Source organism: Aythya ferina (genome assembly GCF_964211825.1).
Source record: "Aythya ferina genome assembly, chromosome: Z".
Classification (NCBI taxonomy): Eukaryota; Metazoa; Chordata; class Aves; order Anseriformes; family Anatidae; genus Aythya; species Aythya ferina.
In genome coordinates this window covers 74,569,804-74,590,204 of record NC_140299.1, presented here as the reverse complement: position 1 = coordinate 74,590,204, position 20,401 = coordinate 74,569,804, and the positions used below count along the sequence as shown (strand labels likewise).

The following is a 20,401-nucleotide window of genomic DNA, read 5'->3' as shown; positions in this document are numbered from 1 at the left end:
AGCCTGCGTGTTCCTTGGGCAGCAGGCACTTGTTGTCAGCCCTGCAACACCTCTTGCATGCTGCGCTTGGCCCCGAGGTGCTCACACCCAGCAAGTTTCATCCCGAACTTAACTCCGGGCACCCCTTGGTCCCAGGACACCCTACCTGGAGGCTTTTCAGGAAGCCTGCCCACGGAGACACCGGTGTGCTGGCAGCACCAGGATGCCTGCACACCCGGGATTATCCCCTCCGAGGCCCGCACACAGGGGCCAGGTGCTTCACCGCAGACACACGCCAAGGCTCAAGGAGCAAGGGGAAAGCGAGGCACGGCCACTCGTGCACAAGCATCCTCCCCCCATCCCTCTATCCCTTCCTCCATCCCCGCTGCACGGAACCAGGCAGGGGCTGAGCCCCGGGAGGCACAATCACAGACAACCCTCGCAGAGCATCCTCACCCTTTCCCCTCGCACCCTCGGGTGCTCGGCAAGGGGGGTGCTGGGGCAGGGCAGGGGGCGAGGAGGGGCGCGGCGTCCCTTTACCCCCGACCCCCCCCACCCCCTAACCGAGGGTCCGTACCTTGTCGGCGGCGCCGCGGGGCAGCAGCAGCTCGGGGCTGGGGCTGAGAGCCGGCCCCATCTCCTCGCTGCTGGAGGTGGCCAGGGGATGCGGCATCTCCCGCAGCGACTTCGGCCCGGAGGACGGCAGCGGCTTGGGGGCGCCGGGCGCCGCGCCCGACATCGCGGCAGGGGGGGGAGGCAGGGGGAGGCAAGGGGAGGCTCGGTTTGGCTCTGCCCGGCTCTGCGGGGCCACGGCCGGAGCCTGCCCGCCGCCACCGCGCTGCCAGGCGGCGGCGGAGGAGGAGGAGGCGGCGGCGGAGGAGGAGGAGCGAGAGCGGCCCCGAGCCGCCCGCCCACGGGCTGCGGCCGCCGCCCGCGCCACCTGCCCCCGGCACGGAGCTGGAGGGAGAGAGGGGAAGGGAAGGGATGGGAAGGGAAAGGAGGGGAGGGGAAGGGACACGCCGCGCCCCCAGGGGCGTGCCGTGGTGTGGGGAGGGGGTTGTAAGGTCTGGGGGAGGTGGGGAGAAGGGGGAGGAAAAACTAAAAAAAAAAAAAAAAGAAGATAGGGAAGGGTGTGGAGAAAATATGGGGAAGGGTAGTGGGGAAGAAAAATAGGTAAATGGACTGGGAAAAAAAAAAAAATTAGGAAAGGGTAGTGAAGAAAAAAAAAATTAAGGAAGTGCACTAAAAAAAAAAAAAAAGAAAACAAATTTGCTGAAAAAGAATTGGGAAAGGGCACTGGAAAGATTTAGGAAAATGCACTAAAAAATAAAAAATAAAAGGAAAATGCACTGCAGAAAGGATTAGGGAAAGGCACTAAAAAATAGGAAAAGGCAGTAAAAAAATAGGGAAAGGCACTAAAAAAATAGGAAAAGGCACTGAAAAAAAAAAAAAAAAAAAAAAGTTAGGGAAATGCACTAAAAAAATAGGAAAAGGCCCTGGAAAAAAAAGTTAGGGAAATGCACTACAAAAATAGAGAAAGGCACTAAAAAATAGGAAAATGTACTAAAATAATAGGAAAAGGTACTGAAAAGAAATGAGGAAAAGACACCAAAAAAATGGAAAAGGTGCTAAAAATAGAAGGCACTGAAAAAAATAAGGAAGTGCATTAAAAAATTGGGAAAAGGCGCTTAAATTAGGGAAATGCACTGAAAAAAAAAAAAAAAAGTTAGGAAAAGGTACTGAAAAAAAATAGTAAAAGGAACTGAAAAAAGAAAAAGACACTGAAAATAACCAAGGAAAGTGCACTAAAAGAAATTAGGAAAAAGCGCTGAAAATAAACTAGGGAGACACACTGAAAAGCTGTACTCTGATCCTGTGTGATAAACAAAATATATATATATATTTTTTTTTTTTTCAGGCAACCTCAAATCCAGGCTCTATTATACTTTGATTAAACAAGCTGAGAGATGGCATCAAGTCCTGCAGAAATGATCCCTGCAGATTACAGTCTACTGATCTATCTTCAGTTAACGATGTGATAAAGCATTTGTGACTGCTGAATAGTTAGCAAAGGGGAGAAAAAAAAAAATCATGGTCTGTTTTAAGACATTCCCCAAGCAGATAAAGCAGCTGCACATCTGTGATGAATTATTCTTTGTGAATAATTTGCTCAGCACTAACTGGACGTAATAGAATAACATGCTACTGGGGGAAGAAGAGACAGATCTCTGTTAGGCTGCTTTAATCCCTTACAGCTGTGAACAGAAATTATAAAAATACGCACTCGTATATGTGACCAAGCAGAGCTCAGATGCTGTGGGCATTTTTTGCCCACGTTTAATTTCTCCCGAAGGAGGGAGTGCAGCCTGCTGAAACAAAAAGGGCAGCGCTGCCACCTAAAGCTAGGCGAGCAGAGCTTTGCAGGTGTCAGCTCACGAGCAGGACAAGTGTAGGTGGGAGAGCAGCACTGTGGACTTCGGCTGCACAAAGAAATGCTACTTATCCCAGCAAGCACAATGAAAAGAAAAAAAAAAAATCCTTGCTGTAAGTAGCTACTTAATATTATGCAATGTTTGAATGCTGTTAACACTCAAAACCCCAAACAAGTCCCAGGCCTCAGTGAGAAAGAGGCTGTGAAGAATGCCGTGTTAGTTACACTTAAGAAACAGCAACTAATTTCTCGCTCAGGAAGAGGAAACAGCACAAACTAGCCAGCAGGCAGGTTCGTCTTTCTGCCACGCTGCTCAGGAACCAGTTTCCTTCATCTGAGCCCATTTATGACTTCCCAAGAGCTTTTTAAGCATCCTCACCCAGCTGTTTGTTCCAGCTCCAACCCTTCTCCAAAGGAGGCCCGTCAAGGAAGCTCACACCAACACTGCCAAAATTCAGCAACCTGGGCACGCTGTGGCAGTGTGTGTGCACAAAAGACCCGCTCACTAAACCCATTGGCCTGGTGGGCAGCAAGCCGAGCAGCAGACCTACAGTACCCTGGGCTGCCTGAACAGCAAGCAGTGTAGCCAGCAGATGGAGGGCAGGGATTATCAACCTCTCCTTGGCGCTCATTATGCCACAGCAGAAATATTGTGTCTGATTCTAGGCCCCCCTACTACAGGAAAGACACTGGGAAACTGGAGATGGAGTTCAGAGGAGGGTGCTGAGGTGGCTGCTGGCTAGAGCAGTTGCCTTGCAAGCAGAAACTTTGGGGACAAGGCTCTTCCAGCCTGGAGCAGAGACAGCTTCAGGGGCAATTAACTGCAGCCCCCAGTACCCCGCAGGGCAGGGAGGACGGAGGAGATGGAGCTGGGCTCTTCGCAGTGGTGCACAGCAGGAGGGTGAGAGACACAAGACATGAACTGAACAAGGCAATTCTGATCGATGTCAGGAAGAACTTCTACCCCATGAGGGCACCTCAGAGGAAAGGGTTGCCAAGAGAGACTGTGCATTCTCTGTCCTTGGAGATTTTCAAGACCTGACTGGGTAAAGCCCTGAACAATTTGATGTGATTTCATGCCTGACAGTGTTTTGAGCAGGAGATTGGATCAGAGACCTCCCAAGGTCCCTTCCAACCTGAATTGTTCCGTGATTCAGATAATGCTTGTTGCTGAGGAGGTCACATATCTAGTTTCTGAAGCAATGTGAGGTCACCTCCCAACTTTCCCACATGCAAAGATGAAGTTCCAAGCTCTAGCAATTTATTTATTGGTTTAGCTCCCTATGAATACTGCATGGCCAGGCAACATGCCTCTCTGCTTGCTGATCACATTTCTCTGTGTTGCCTGCATGGTTTCTGCTTGGAGCTGAAGCATGTCATCCATGGTCTTTTCATTTGACACAAACTACTTAGAAATGCTTCCAGAAAACTAACTGGATCCATGTACGTAAAATGCACTCATGAATGCAGCAAGCTGTAACCTGGTTGGAAAAAGTTCAGAAGACGTTAACGGAAGGAGGCGTATCCAGGAAAACCTAGAAACGTCGTGATTATTAATACGGTGATGTTCCTAAATCCTCACTGAGTTAGTCATGTTTAAATTTCAGAATTCCAGCACCTAGTGTGCTATAAAATCAAGGCAGTTAACTGTTGAGCAGTTAGCTGTCTTTTCTGTATTGATCCCTGGATCATTTCAATATGAATCTTCACTACAACTCATTTCTGGTAACAGCATGCATTTTGTGAAGCCAAGCAGACAGGTGAGAGTATCTATCTGTAAATCTCTGAAGGACTGAAGATGAGACTGCAAGGCAGGTGCCTACCTTCCTCTGAATTCAACGAGTACAAAGTCTGTAAATATCCCCCTAGGCAGCAATCTAGGTGTAACAACGATGTATATGCTTTAAGTAGCAGATGCAAACTATCATACTCAGAACCAGAAGAGTTAAAAAATGAAAAATCACGAAAATACATGAAACTTAAACTTGCTATTTGTAAAGTGTGCGACAGACTGACCTTTTCTTTGCTGTCTTCTCTGCGACTTCTTACCGCACACAGGAGCTCATTATAACTTCCTCTTTAGCCATGAGAGAAACCTTTATTTATTTATTTAACATGGAAGATGACAAGCTTGTATAAACACTTGCTTCCAAGAGCTAGAACTCCAAAAAGACAGAAGGTAGAACATTTTAATACTTGCATTTGAAAAGTTAAGAGTCAGCAGCAAGTTCTCATACCTGTAATAGGACTAGTGATGGTTCGAACATTATCACCAGAAGAGCTAAGCAACTCCAAATATTTTGTGTATGAAAAAAAAAAATAAAAAAAATAGGTATGCCATGGAGCTGACTTCTTCCATACACAGATACATCTAAGTGCATCAGCATGTGGATCATCTGGCTCCAGCAGCAGGCAAAAGAAAGTACAGTCAGTAGCAGAGAAAGGAAAGTATCTATTTTCCTAGTAATAGTAACATTGGAATAAACAAATGTCTCAATTCTGCTAAGAAGTTATGACTGATTAAAAAAGATGGTAACGTTCCATTCTCCAGTTCCTTCTCCACACCACTAACTGCAGTGGTGTAATTTTAGGACTGTAATATTTTCCTCGACATACCTATTGGTAGTCTTCTTTTTGTAAACATTCACCAGGTTAAAAACAATCAGCACATGAAACATGAAAGCAACAGAACAAAATACAAAATGGGAATCAAAATCAGTGATTAACTGAAAAGAGACTGAAATTCAATGCCCACCTCATAACACAGGTTAACCAGAAAAAAAGATTGCACGCTCTCCTACTAAAATCTTAACTATTTCTTATGTTTACTTCATTTCAGCTTAAAAACAAGATAAAACAAGACAGGCATGTGTATAACACTAACCAAGCAAGAGGACAAACAGCAAATGTAGGGATCAAGAATCTCATCATTTCAAGACAAAGGTCACCAGTTTTGTGTGTTTAAGTTTTCTGGAGAAAATATTTCTGCCTTTATATCTCTGAAATCAAAATCCTACAGGCCACCTCTTCAAAATTTTACCAGGTTGAATAGAGAGGGGAAAGACAAAAAGGTTGTCTTTTCATGCCCCTGTGACAGGGGTACAGCAGGGCTGTACAGGGATACTTTTGCACCTCCACTATGGCAGTGTTAGTTTGGGAAGTACTCATATTACTTCTGGTGTTTAGAAGTGTTTTCTCATTCAGGGCTGAGATACGTTACTATTAAGCATCTTTGGCAACAAATGGAGAGCTTTCTGTTTATGTTACATCTCCTGTTATTCTTACTGATGGTGGGACCAAGGCCAGAATAAGCAAGAATGGGAGTTTTGAACAGAAACTACGCACTACGGTGTGGAGTTGTATTATGTACCAAATACCCTCACAGTTATTGGTGTGGAAGCAGTTTAGTGGTGGGTTCTGAGAACTGGGTGCTTTCTCAATTGCTTTTTCAAATCCTCTTAAAAATAAAAAATAAAAAATCTTTAAAACAATCCCTCACCTGACAGATAATACAAACAACTGCAGATATACTATTTGTCTGCAACAGAATTTAGTGGCAAGGTGTTTCCATTCATGAGAAGGATTGGAAAAACTCCTTAGTAATCATGGAAAGTGACCTGCAGGATAATCTATTTACAAATGTAAAGATAGGCAGCACCAGTAGGTTACTGCTGTTCTGATCTGGATTGCAGGTACTCCAATAATACCACTTAGGATGTTTTTATAATGGCAGATGGCTTCATAAGTGCTCAGTATGAGCCTGCGAAGGACTTCCTAAGCTATTTCATAACATTCTTTTTCTAATGCATCTTCATCTTCCTGTTAGATAATGAGACATTAAATGTCAACTGAGTTTAAAATGACTAGCAAGAGGCTATCTTCAGGTTGAATTTACTTACCAGACCAGACATGTAAAACCCTCCTGCTTTTCATCAAGTGTTCTATTTAAAGCCTAAATGATAGGATTCTTCTGCATAGCACACTCCAGACAGTACAGACAACAAACAATAAGGTAGGCTGGAGGCCACACCAGACAGACAGTCAGGCTTGTCTGGTTTGTCAGGTCAATGGCAGGAAAGGCTTTTTTTCCTACCATTTAAAGGACCTCCTTGACCCCTTTATCTTTTTCCACCTGTGCTATACTTGGAGAGGATAACATTAGCATCTGTCTGCTCATGAGCATATATGAAAAAAATATGCAGTGTGACCATTCTAGAGGATGTTCCAAAATTAAAATCTGACTATATTTTGGAAAAAAAAAAAAAAAAAAAAAAAAAAAAGTCCTTCCTTCTCTGTGCTACAACTCATGTCTTACGCTGCAGAGGTTTCAGAGAGCAGGCTTTTGCCCCAAGCCAGTTAAATCTCATGCACATGCTTGACTCTGCTGGAGATTTTGTAATGACTTCCTAATAGATGCTATATAAATGCTACATTTTACAATCTTTTATTTGATTATGGTGAACAAGAAAGAGAAATTTCAGGGAAAATGAAAGTATTCTGATGTACTAGAGATTAGACTCTGTTCCTTTCAAGGGATACATTCATTCCTATTTCTACAACCCAAGGAGGAAATTAATTTACTGATATGAAACTCCTCTCAAAGCCAAACAATCATTTGACTTGAGGCAGCACCATGTTTTCAGACAGATGCTCAAAGCTACTACTATGATTCATTTTCATCATGCTTAAACAAAACTTCAGAATTAACGAGTCCCAACTTTTCTACAGTTGAGTTGTTTCCTTGTTCACGACTCATCTCCCTTGCCCTACTATGTTTCCTTTTTCTACCCTCTTTCCTTGCTCCCCAGCCCAGGACCACAGCCCACTAAGTACATTTTTGTCACCAGTGTTAGCTGGGTCAAGGAAGAGCCCAGCAGCTAAGCCTCTCAAATTGCAGTTTTCCAAAATCACATCTTGATTCTGGCACAAGTGTTCAGTGAAATGCATCAGGTGGGGTTACCAGCTAGGACTCTGTGCTGCTCTTCACTTGCAAGGCTTCTCAGCAGTTACAGATGACATGCAAAATCTCTTGCTGAAGTAAACTGCAGATCAACCAAGACAGCATAGTTAAAAGGCAGAAAAAACAGCACACATGACAACTCTTCAGATGCGTTGAGAAATTATTAAAACAAAGCAAACAGGAAAAAAAAAATCAGAAACAGTGAAGTTCAATCAGCTGTTTAGGCAAAGAGACTTGAAAATAATGCTTGCATGTGCAAATGGCAGCAATGTTTGCCTTCAACAGTATTAACACAACTTTAATAGTCCTAAAGCAAACAGAAAAGTCCCTGTGATTGTCAGCTATTTGCTGGTTGCTCAGGTGCTGGTTGGGGTTTCATTAAGACACAAACACACAGAGACTGGCTTTACCAGGCAAACAGTCCGGGTAGCCGAATTCTAAATGTGGAAATTACAAGTCTCTAGACATCTCTCTAACTTGTCCAGGTTTAACATTTTCACTCTTAGCAAGGCTTTGTAAAATATGAATGCGTGTACAGCCAGGCAGTATACTTGGCCATAAGGACATTCCCTCTCCCAGAATTTGCATGCACAATACATGAAAAATGTACTATTTTAGGTCAAATGAATGTTGCAGATACCAACAGGATTTTTATACATTCTGTACACTCCCTTGAAATATTATTTCCACATCATCTGCTGCAGCTGGCCGCAGCCGAAGTTTTTTTTTCTAAAAAAATTGTAATTTCTCTTTGACAATTAAGTATATATCTGGTTGTCCAGATAATGGAACAGCGTGGCATTTGGCAGGCACCCTCCCTACATTCCTACCAATATGAGTAATTCCACCCTAACTAAAACAACTCGGATTTTAATAAGCCCTCGTTCCACTTTTAGCCTGGAAACTGTCTTTTAAGTCGGTAAGACTTGCTGGGAGAGGCAGCAGATGCATTTTAAAGGCTTGTGGTGCTTGAGAGACACGATACCGGGTCTGAGATCCCCCACGGTGGGTCAGGATGCCCAATACAAACCCCCCAACTCACACCCTCGGTACCCAAAATCTCAGTTTTAAAGAAACCCCATGAAATAACACCAGAAACAACGATAGCTGACTTTATATAATTTTTATGTCCAATATGCTTAAAAAAAAAATAAAAAATCGCACAACTTTATTTTGCACAATCAAGACCCCAAATCTCGGTATTAAGGAAACCCCTTGAAATAACACCAGAAAACAACAACAAATTACTTTATGTATTTTTATTTCCAATACGGTTAAAAAACAAAAACAAACAAGAACTTTATTTCACAGCATTAAGACCCAAAATCTTAGTATTAAGGAGACCCCTTGAAATAACACCCGAAACGACAAATGACTTTGTGTATTTTTATTTCAAATATGGTTAACAAAAACAAACAAACAAACAAAACTTTATTTTGCAGCATCAAGACCCAAAATGTCTCTATTAAGGAGACCCCTTGAAATTACACCAGAAACAACGACAGATGACTTTATATACTTTTATTTCTAATAGGACTTAAAAAAAAAAAAAAAAAAAAAAAAAACAAAACAAAAAAAAAAAAACAACTTTATTTTATGAAAATGTACTGCCTTTAAAATAATAATCTTGTATTTAACACCACAACAGGCTGTGTGACTGCCTTATTTGCAAGCCAGAGGCCTGCGTTGAGGCCCCGCGGCCGGGCCAGGCCCGAGGTAGGCCCGGGCCCTACCCCGTTGCCTTGGTTACCAGGCAGGGGGCGGGCCCTCCCGCCGCGCTTGAAGCTGATTGGCCAGCGCGACCCGTCCATCATGACGCCTTCCCGTGCCGCCCGCCAAGGCAGTGTGACGTCATGAGCGGGCAGCGCGCACCGTGAGTTACCGGAGGGGGGGGGATGGGGATGGCGGCGGCCGGGAGGGGACCGGGAGGGGACCGGGAGGGGGCTGAGGGGGGGGGGGGGTGCGGAACGGGGCCGGGGCCGGGGCCCTCCCGCGGGTGGCACCGAACCGAACCGGGCCGGGCCGGGCCGGGCCGGGCGAGCCCATTCCCGCGGCGGGGGAGGGGAGGGGAGGGGGAGATGTGGGCGGGAGAAACCATTTCGCGCAGGGCGGTGGGGGGGGAGGATGGTGGAGAGGGGGCGAGGCGAGCGGGAGAGACCATTCCCGACGTGGGGGGGGAGGGGGGAGAAGGCTGGGAGGGCGAGTCCATTCCTGCCTGAGGGGGGGGGGGGCGGGGGGTTGTCCCCCTCCCTCCCTCAGGGGTGCTCCCCCCCACCCCCCACACCCAGGGGTGGCCTTCATAAAGGGGTGGTTATTCATAAAACGTGAATAAAAGGATCCAAAATGGAAAAAATAAATAATAATTAAATAAACAAGTAAATGAGTCACGACTCGTGTTGTTTCTGCTTAAAAATTAAATAAATAAATAAATAAATAAGTAAATGGGCCACAACTCGCGTTGTTTCTGCTTAAAAATAATACTAAAATAAAATAAAATGGGGTTAGTTCAGCAGCGTCTCGGTGTCAGGGCTCTGCCTGCCCGCAGCTGAGGCGCGCGCGTGTGGCAGAGCAAAAATCCGTGTCTGAATAAAAAAATGCACACTTATACAGGGGCAAACCCCGCGTTCTGCCTCTTTTTGTGTTTTATTTTCTGATTTCAGAGATCCGTGGGGTTAAGCGGCCGGACGGAGGTCGGGCTGGGAGCTGAGGATGGCAGCAAACCCCTCGGGACCCGGTAGGTTTTGCCTCAGGTGCTGGGGAAGGCGGTGGGGAAGACAAGGGAGATGGCGAGGCCACCCAAAACCACAAGTTGTGTGTGTGGAAAGAGCAAAAAAATTAAAAAATATATAATAAAAGTGAAGGAAGAAGGGCAGGGATGGAGAGCAGCGAGGTGAGAGCAAGTGCCCCGAGAGGAGGCGTGCGTGAAGGGGTTGTGAGGAGACCATGAGGGCGCCGGGAGCGCTGAGCCTCTGGTCATCCCTTCACACCCATCCCTCGACCACTTCCTGAGGGCTGCTTGCAATTAAAACACCGAGCACCGACCGTCCTGTGGCGAGGAGCAGCCACGAGTCCCGGCTGTGGCAGCAGCAAGGCCCCGGGAAGGGGTGGGCAGCAAGGTAGCCTAAGAGGAGAAGCCCAAAAAATCATGACGGTGATTCCCACGAAGCGATTCAGCACATGGTGAGGCATCTGCAAAAGCACTGACGGCGTGGGAATGGTCAATACATCTCGCCCAAATGCTTAGTTTGGGGGGGGAGGCATGCCTCCGGCCGTAAATCGAAAGAGGGACTTAAATCGCCCTCTAGAGGTGCGTGTGGGAAGGCTTAGCCAAGCATAGAAGGAAAGTGTTGGTCTGAAAGACATATTTTACTTGCTGCTGGACCAGCAGAAGGTCACTTTTGTACAGTTTACTGGCTTCTGTAAAAGTGCAGAGAGAATAGTATCGCAGATGGCAGATAGTCGTCTCTTTGCACACTTGAACTCTGAAAATCTTTCTGTACACAATAATAAATCTTGCTTTAGTTTGTAAACACCAAGTGAGCATCATTGCACAGGGTAGAATGTTGTCATGCAGACTTAAAAGCTGCTTGTTCTTAAATGTGTGAATGTACAGGGAAAGAGGAGAGGATTTTAGTGTCAGAGTGCCTTGGGTTCGCTCCCCCCCAAACTCCACAGGCTTGTAAGTTGATATCCCAAAGTATAAAAGATTCCAGTGGTCTGTCCTTTAGAGAGTCACCAAAGGAATAATATCAAAATCATTTTCACAAAGCAGGCAAGAAACACTACTGATTTAGACCATCTAAATGAGCCTATAAAGAAAAATAGAAAGGCAGAGGTAAATAGGTTCACCAGTTCAAGGCCTCTGTGGCTTTCTCCTGGCCAGATGCAGTCTAGTAGTGAAAATGAAGGAGGCAAACACTTTGTTTTCATCTTGCTGCATGGTACGTATATTGCTGCAGTTCAAGCAACTCGTTCCCTCGTTTCCTGACGAGGAGCTGCAGCTATTTCGTACAGCAAAACCAGATAGGATTTAATGAAAGCTGTACTTCAGGGTTTTAGTGCCGCGTGAAACTGATTACACTGATTGCTTGAAACTGATTACAGCATTTAGAAGAAAGGGAATGGCTTTCAACGTGGTGCATGTTGTCCACAACAGGAGTTTGTAGGCCGTAGTGGTGGACTTTGGTAGAAAAGAAACCATCCACTTCTGATTTTACAGAAATTACTTTTAAGTACGTGGTAATACGATGCTTCTGCAGTGTACCCTCACCGTACTTACGCAACATGCGTTAATTAGTTTGCTGTTGTAGTGCTTTTGTTTGTGCACAGCAAAGCCAAAGCTCACCTTGCATGCTACCAAGTCAAAGACTTTGCTGCGTGTGTGAGCTCCCCTTAAGGAAGCCCTCAGAGCAGGGATATGTCACTGTGCTCCAGAAGGATTTCGTTTAGGTCCCCCCAGGTGGAAGAAGTGCTTCAGGCAGGGCTAAACTTTGGGGAAGAAGAGTTCTGGTGTAATGGAAGAAATTGAAATAAGTGTTGGAAGCTTCAAGCTGTAGCAGTTCTGCAGGGTCTCCTTCTGTCCCGATGGTTGTTTACTCTTTTGGCCTAGAGGTGTGCAAGCGCAGTCAGGTAACACAGCCTGAGCAGGCAGGTTTGGCATTCTGTTCCTTCAGTCCCTGTTAAACAGGAAAATCATGGTGTTTTGCTTTGGGTTATGTCATCTACCAGCTGTTCTGCCCTGCGTCTGAGCCTGATCTGTAGCACAGTGCCCAAAGGCCATCGCCTTCCCTGGAGAACTTTGCAGCCATGAAGTGATCAGTGACTTACGTTCACTAATGCATGCAGGTGTTGTTTGGGGGACAGACAGACTATTGATATATACTCTAATAACTCGAGTTAACTGGCAGAATTATTGATATGTCTTTTGTTTCACAGAGCATATAAAACAATGCGTGATGTCAGAAGCACAGATGTCAAAAATAACAGGTTGAAATGTCTCTGCTACCTTAGAGGTGCAGATCCAAGTCCTCAGCTTGACATCCAACACTGCTACTAGCCTGTTGAGATGCCTTGAACTTGTTGGTTATCTTGTGTTTGGACTCTTGGGCCTGCAAAGCTGCAAAGGATATTCGTGCACTGCTCAAACTGGAAACAGTAGTGCAACTGTTTCCAGTTAGGGGAAGCCTAAACTTAAAAGGCTTAGTAAGAGTTGCTGTGTTTGAAAATCTCTGCTACTTTTCATAGGTGCAAGTCTGGTCTTTACTGAGGTTGGCTTTTTCTTTTTTTTTTTTTTAATTCGACACGTCCACATTATTAGTACTACAAAGCAGAATGGGGGAATAAAATTTACATATGGAAGGCTTCCTTCTTTACAGTTGAGGTAGGAAACTTACATAGCTTTTCAGGTCGGCCTTTATTGAAGCTTTAGGAGTCTGGGCAGGAAAGAATCTAAAGGAAAATCTCTGATATGTTGTCAAATTTGATGAATGATTTTGTAAGGATGCCATTTCTTCATCACTAAAATGGATTTCTCATGCCCTGCTCTCTCGACTGTTAACTTTTTAATGAGCAGATTTTGTTTTGCTTTATAAATAAGCCCTACCACCTGTAGGACCCTTGAATTATTAGCTGGGGAACTCTAACATGTACGTGTTGACTGTATCCCTCCATTGCCTCAAGTAGGCTTTTTTCTACTCATCAATAACAAATTCTCTTAAATGACTTCTTCAGTACAGTAGGTTGCTGATGGGTGCTGTCTGAGTGTCAGAGCAACAAAAAAAACCAAACACCTCAGTAGAGGAGGAGAGGGTAGAAAAATTATTTGGACTTCTGAATCCCTCTAGAGTTTCTGGCCTGTGGTACTATGGCAAGACTTGCACTAAAATGGAAGATCGTGATTATCTTGCTTGGTTTCTGATCACAGCATTTAAAATTCTATTAAAATGTTATTCTTACATATGTCTTGAAGCTTTCTGAATCACGCCATCTGCTTCGTGATAAAAATGTAAGCATATTTAGTCTTTATTTTTAGCTGATAGTAATGTATATTAAAAAGTGATCTTTTTTTCTGCCTCAATCACCATATCGGTTGACTTTCAAGCTTAGATTTATGCATTTCAGGAAAAACAAGCACTGGCAGAAGGCTACTGAGTAATATGTCAAGTTTTAATCATCCTGCCTGATGCGTAGCATGAGCATGCAGACATAAGGACTTCAGCTCAGGCCCGCTTTGCTGTATTCCGGTTGTCCTGTTGTCTCCAGAATTGCTGAAAAGGAACAGGCTGGGCTAGCTGCAACTCAGAGGCGCTGAATCGCAGCTTGTTGGCAAGATCCCGTAGCTGTTGCATCTCCTGGAGCGTGCGTCCAGCTGTGTTTCAATGCCTTGAACTTCTTGAACCCTGCAGGCGCAGGGTGCTCAAAAAAAGATGGTGTGTGTTACCTAAAACACAGAGAAACACGGAAGACCTGAACCAATACGGCTGCAAAACAGAGAGTTTAAGTGGGAATACTGCAACATGTGAAGGAGAGATGGACAAACGTGAAAATAGGGGCTAGTTACATTTAATTTAAAATCTGTTAACAAATGTAAAGGTGATCGTGGGCAATCTTGCATAAAAACACAGTAAAAAGTAATGGAATGGCTCAGCTCCTTTCGAGAAAGCAAGGACCTAAAGACACGGAGTGCATATGTTAGGCGTAGTGAAAAGGAAAAGGTGAGGGTTTAATAGCAAGGCAATAAAGATGCAAATTATTATTTAGGGTAGAAGGTTTCTACTTGATAATTGTCTCCTTCACTGAGGCGTGCTGATAAAAGAAATATTGGATTATGCAATAGAGCAGCAACAAAAGATCTCTCAAAAGGAATGAACTTCAGGTGCAGGTGGTGCAAATACACTGTAAGTCACTGTACATTAGTAGGCTGATACTCCCCTTAAGAGTTACTCATCCGGCCTTGCTAACAGCATGTGGGCTACCATTTTTTTACTCATGTTAATGCAGCACAGTACCCAGGGTGGGGCCCGAGGGCATGGCCCACAAATTTCCAGTGGAAATTACATTGGCTCTTTGTACAGAGCAAATAAAGAGAGAATTTGACCCTTACACCTACTTTTTATGATATCGTAGTGGCTCGGTATTTTAGAGACTGGCAGCAAATTAGGTAAAGAAGCGTCTACGTTCTTGATATCAGGGGTGATATCGGTGACACGGGGGCCTGATAAAGTTCTCTCTGTAGCTGTGGCCCGCAGTCATGCTGCTGTACGTGGTGTGCTGGGCTGTGGCAGGCACCTCATGTCTGGTTTATTTGGTAGCCACAGCACAGTTGACACTGGGATACAGCGAGCTCCTGTACCGTGCAAGAGTCTGGTGTAAGTACGGCTGCTGGGCCATGTTTTTGTTTAAAGAGAAGTCCGAAAATAGATAAATAGCAGCCATTTTAGGCATTTTCTGAATTCCCTCCATCAGTCTACTTCCTGCCTCCTTCTCTACAACACAAGGTCCCTTTCTGATTTCAGAGAGTGACAAGCAGGCAAACAAAGGCCACTTTCTCGTGTTGTTTACAGACAATATAATTTTTCTTCTCTGTTACAGCGTTGCGGGCATTCTCCAAACTCAGGCTGAGGATAGTTTGTATACATAAGGACATCAGTGTATTAAAACCTTTCTTCCTGGATTGAATAACAGGCTGTCACTTTATGTACAAGCACATCTGCGAGCTTATTCTTGGTCTCATTCTTAGCTGTTACTTTGTAAGACCTGTACTACAGTTTAAGTTTACTGGGCTGAAAAATGAGTCCCTGTGACTAATAAAACTGCTATCATTCAGTTGTACTTTCAGTGACTGCATTCAAATCTAGGATATGGTAAGTTTGCCTTTTCTTTGAAAGGGAAGTTATTTGATCACCTGCCATGGCCACAGCTCCAGAGGTGGCTTGGGAAGGGGTGGTAGGATCTAACCCAAGGTAGAAACCTGTATTTTAAAATGTATTAATATGTATGATATCTTAAGGAAGCTATTTCATGTTGTAAAATGAGGAGAGGTAAATTAAACCTATTTATTAATAGCCTTTAATAATAGCCTTTCAGATGAGAGCAAAGCTTTGAAGATGAGTGTATTCATCATAACGTCATATTGTGCTGGACTTTTAATTCCACAAGGTTAGAGTTGGACCATAAAAATGAAGTAAATCTTTCTAATGTTTTTCTGTCATTCTCACCAGGTTTCCAGAATAAAAATAGGGTTGCAATCCTGGCAGAACTAGACAAGGAGAAGAGAAAGTTACTTATGCAAAACCAGTCTTCCACAAATCACCCTGGAGCCAGGTATTTTATATTTCTTCTAGAGTTGTTCAGACATCACTGGTTAAATCAGAGGGGAAAAAAAAGAATAGCAAGCGAGCTGTGAACTTGTATAAACACTTAACAGGAGTGTTTGTTCGTCATGCTCAATAACTAGTCAGAGAGACCTTGCGTGCTAAGAACACATTAATATTTAAAAATTTTTGCAGACCCTGAATTTTGGCTTACTTAATTTCTATTTGAGAGAGGGAGAAAGATACACTTATTCAGCTGTATGGAAGTCTACCTTAAAGAAGAATCAGGGAATAGGTACATAGAGAGCATTTAATTATTAAGCTAAAGTGCTCTGAGGAATGCAGGTAGCAGACCATTAGTTTCAGGGTACTGTGTTTTTAGAGGGGAACGCTTACGGTAAGGAGTGAGTTATCCTTGAAACTCCCTGCATGCAGGACAGAGCCAGCTTATATAATTGCACATCTTTTTGTAAAAGACACTGAATTGTAACTATAATTGGGCACCATGAGGTGTAATGATCTTAATCTGAGTTTAGAAGCTGTCACTGGAATATCTCCCTTTTAAGGAAAAAAAAAAAAAAGGGATTTTTGTCATCTTCAGTATCCAGAGAATCAAACACCAGCCTACCTGGAGAAATGGGGGTTGTTGTGCTTTAGGGCTGGCATGAAGCACGTGCAATGCCATGTTCTAGACACAGGGCATCTGCACAGTAGTTAGACACTGGGAGTACAGCCTGGGTGCTGCCTGCTGCTTTTCTGAAGGAGATTTTAGATCATCTTTAACTCCTTCATGCTGTCAAAAAGCGTGCAAACTATGTGAAGCTGCCTCAGTTAGATCTGTTATGTAGCTCCACATGCAGGTAATACTCAGGCACAGCTACTGGTTAGAGAGGAAGTAGAAATAGTCATAGCAATATCTACAGCTGCTGGCTCCTGGCCACACTTCATCACAACTCCAGCAGAGTTTCAATGAGTGCTTGTTCGGTTTCTTTTTTCTCTAATTAAATAAAGCATATGCTAGTGAGTGGAGTTAGAAACTAGAATTTCAAAGGGGGACAAACTAGCAGTCGGACTCTCTGCTTTGCCACGTTGGGCTGATGCATGGATTTGAGCAACTGAGAATTCTGCAGCAGGGATCTTGTGCTGTGGGCTTTAAGCCACAGAGTCACCAGAAATAAGACCTAGGAATTTCTGCAAATTTGGCAGAAAAACACTTAATGTGCATAAAACACAGAAGTGGCACAGCCTCTGTAAGGGTGAATGAGTTACTGGTCTCTAGCCTTAGTACATGGGAATCCCCTATCTAAAACCAGAAAACATTTCTTGAAAAGTGTCAGTGTGTGATGAGGTCTTAAGATTATCTACAAAAATCATACTGAAAAGTTAGAGGATAAATAATTACATGCAGCATAAATACCTTCAAAATGACTGAAAATCTTACATTTTATATAAACTTAGTGCCTTTCTCCAGCAGATGCCTATCTTAGTTTGTCACAAAGTATGTTTAGAGGATTACTACTTTGCTTTCATTATGCATTTAAGTCTAAGTTTAGCTAAAGGTCTTTTCATAAGCTTGGCTGATTTAGTAAATCAGCTATGGACATTGGAGCTGCAAGGAAAAATCAGCTGATGAGTTTCCTTGGATCCCTTGTCCTTCCTACTTTTGTCTCTGTGAGTGAGCAGAGTTGAACTTCTAGCACCAGCCTCCAGAAGCAATTTGAGAGGTAGTTGTCACCTGCCTTGCAGTGCAGCTCTGACGGCAGTCCACACTGATTTCTATCTGGAGGATGACTGCTCATGTTAATTACATAGAGTGGGTGGGGGGGATGTCTCCTTTTAATTTATTCTTTTTGTTTAGCAAGGTGGACAAGTCTTAAGATACAAAAGAAAATAAAACATGTACTTTGAAACTTTAATTTGAAACTTAATGTGCACTGCACTGGGATACATCAGCAAAATCAATTGCAGGTATCATAAGCTATCATCAGGGGATCATTATTTCAGTTATGTCAATAGGAAGCTTTTTTTACCACAAGCAGTAATCTGCTGCCCACTTGCTGAAGAATTGGTTTTATGCTGAAGACTGCAGAGCTCTCGTTAGTGCTTCTGTTTATCACAGTTATTAGAACAGTCACTGAGTGACTGAGTAATGGCAAAAACACAAAACTGTGGTTTTAAAAATTACTGACATTGTTGAAGGTTGTACCCCACTGGTTCCCCTGACTGCAGTGGGACTCCACCCATGGGCGAAATCCACAACAGAATCGAGAACTGTGAGCCTTCCAGGTTTAGCTTGGCATCGGTTGTTTTTGCTAGGTCAAATGCTACAGCTGTCATCACTCCATTTTCCCTTTCTCCCTTATGTTAACAAATAACAGTTTCCCAAACAATCGTTAAAGATGTCTGGCCATAACCCAAATAAATCCTGAGCTGCAGAAGTCATGAAACCTATAGCTCGAATGGTAAGGACAATTTTATCTGAGGGTGTGTCTCATACCATCTTGTTCTTTTTTGCAGCATTGCACTTGCAAGATCACCACTAAACAAGGATTTCCGTGATCATGCTGAGCAGCAGCACATCGCAGCACAGCAGAAGGCTGCACTGCAGGTAAGCTGATACAGTCAGCTTCAGCTCAGCTTGGCTCTGATTTAGATGCTCATCCTTTCAGAGAGCAGTCCTGCTTTCTCTCACCTAGAGAGAATGAAAAAACACTTTCAGAGGTTAGGTTTCATACATTTGTCACAATCTTCTGTTATGATACAGGTTTAAATCTATCAGCTGTTTCTCCCTTGATATGGTTTGGGAATGTAACCTGTAGTATAATCATAGATGTTCTGTACATCTCTGTCAGGAGTCAGTTTCGTCAGACTTACAAATGTCTCGTGAACTGTAGGGAGAACTAGTCATACCAGTCACGCTTCTCACTGTCTTTTTTGGCTCCAAGTCTAGCTGTCTGCTCTATACCCCTCACCAGGTAACTGAAAACAGCCTAAGATCTCCTTTCAGCCTTCTCTTCTGACTACATAAGCTCAGTTCCCTCATCTTCCCCTTGGATGTTGAGAGCTCCAGCCCTCAGCCAGCTCTTTGGCCCTCTGCTGTACTCCCTCCAGCTTGTGTCTCACACTGGAGAACCCAAAACTGAGCACAGTATCCCAAACGCAGCCTTGTGAGTGCTGATCTGAGGGAATTAATAACTTCCCTTGGCCTGCTGGCTTTGCTGTTGCCAGTGCAGACTGCTGTGCTCATATCCTTTGGTATGGGCACACTGTTGACTCAAATTCAATTCGGTATTCAGCAGGGCTCCTCCCCCCTAGTGGAAGGGAAGAATGTGCAGGCCATCTAGCTTATGGAGTCCGGTATTTGAGCTGGAAAGAGCCATATCAGATTTCACAAAGTTTATTTAGAGACATAAGCAGCAGGTTGCCTCCTCAGGTGTGCAAACATACATACATCACGTGAGCAGACAGCTGGTGTTGCAGGATGTGTGCTCACACAGCATTTGTAGGTGCAGCCTCAGCTTGTGTGACACTGCTGATGCACACCTCTGGCACAGAGTCACACCTGGCATCCGTACCGAGACCTGTAAGTTGGTCATGGGTGGGACTGGAAGTGTGGGGTCTCGAAGGAGAATGTTCAGCAGTTCACTTACCAATGTCTGGGGGATTTCTCAAAAAGGGCACAGCAGGGAATGTCCAAGTTAATCCCCCTGATGGGCCCTGTTCAGACGTGTCTGATCTAAAATACTGTTTTTGAGTTTGGGTATCAGGGCTGAAGAGCAGACTGGAAGAAAAATGTAGTTAATGCTGCAGAATCTATAAAGTCTTGAATTGTATTAGTAGTGCTGCAGGGAGTTATGCTTTAACGAATATTTTCCTTTTTTCCAGCATGCACACGCACATTCTTCAGGATACTTCATAACTCAAGACTCTGCATTTGGAAATCTTATTCTTCCTGTCCTACCTCGACTCGAGGCAGAATGAGCGATGCTGTTTCTCAGAACTGCCAAGTCTGATTTTGTCCATAGCAGGAACTGTCAGACCTTTTAATTCGTTTACTTTAGTATCTCAAATACTGCTTCATCCTGGATCCTTGTGGTTGCCTTGTGGGAGTATGAGTTCAAATAATGAAAAAGCAGTGTTGTTGAACAGAGGTTTTTACCCCCTCTTTCTGTTCCTTTGTCAAGTCAAAGTCAGCCATAAGACTTCCTGGGAGTGTCAAGTGCGTGGCGCTTGCACGTCTCTTCCCTGTTTCTGTGCTTCCTTTGAATAAATGTCCAAACCAGGGTCACCAAAAGATGGATACTTTATCAGCATTTGTGTTCTTTATTATTGTGTATATTTGACTTCATGAATTATAGAAAGTCAAAGCAGACGTGAATTTATCAAATGCATCAGTTGGTCACTCTCTTTTGCCATATGCAGGGACATTATCAAGTGTATCATTTGCTGTTGTAGCATTCCCTGGTCTACTCAAGTCCTTAGATATAGTGTGCCTGCCTCTTTATTTTGTGAAATACAAAAGTGAATTAAAGTCACCAAGAAGGGGAAAAAGCAATTGCTTCAAACAGTCAAAATAAAAGCCTCTAAATTTCTCTGGACATTTCAGATTAATCACACTGTGTGCCAGGACAATTAAGTTAAAAAAAAGGACATAATTTTCATCACGTCCTTTTCAATACATGGTGCGTTTCATTTCTGTTTCTTTTCTTCCTTGCTGTT

General features: G+C 43.8%; 2 protein-coding genes across 2 annotated transcripts in view; one reads left to right on the top strand and one right to left on the bottom strand.

Moving 5' to 3' along the window:
• The window catches only part of SNX30 (sorting nexin family member 30), a 47,906-nt gene extending 47,012 nt beyond the window's left edge, over window positions 1-894 (bottom strand). Inside the window, exon 1 of the mRNA XM_084504517.1 lies at window positions 557-894. Within this exon, the coding sequence (XP_084360643.1) occupies window positions 557-718 (162 nt within the window). The 5' untranslated portion in view covers window positions 719-894. The remainder of the gene's footprint in view (window positions 1-556) is intronic.
• Window positions 895-8,543: 7,649 nt separating this feature from the next.
• INIP (INTS3 and NABP interacting protein) lies at window positions 8,544-19,976 on the top strand. The gene is made up of 5 exons (XM_084504518.1): window positions 8,544-9,243; window positions 10,031-10,104; window positions 15,590-15,692; window positions 18,200-18,290; window positions 19,568-19,976. The coding sequence occupies exons 2-5, from the start codon at window positions 10,080-10,082 to the stop codon at window positions 19,661-19,663; spliced, it is 315 nt and encodes a 104-aa protein (XP_084360644.1). The 5' UTR covers window positions 8,544-9,243; window positions 10,031-10,079; the 3' UTR covers window positions 19,664-19,976.
• Window positions 19,977-20,401: the final 425 nt, after the last annotated feature.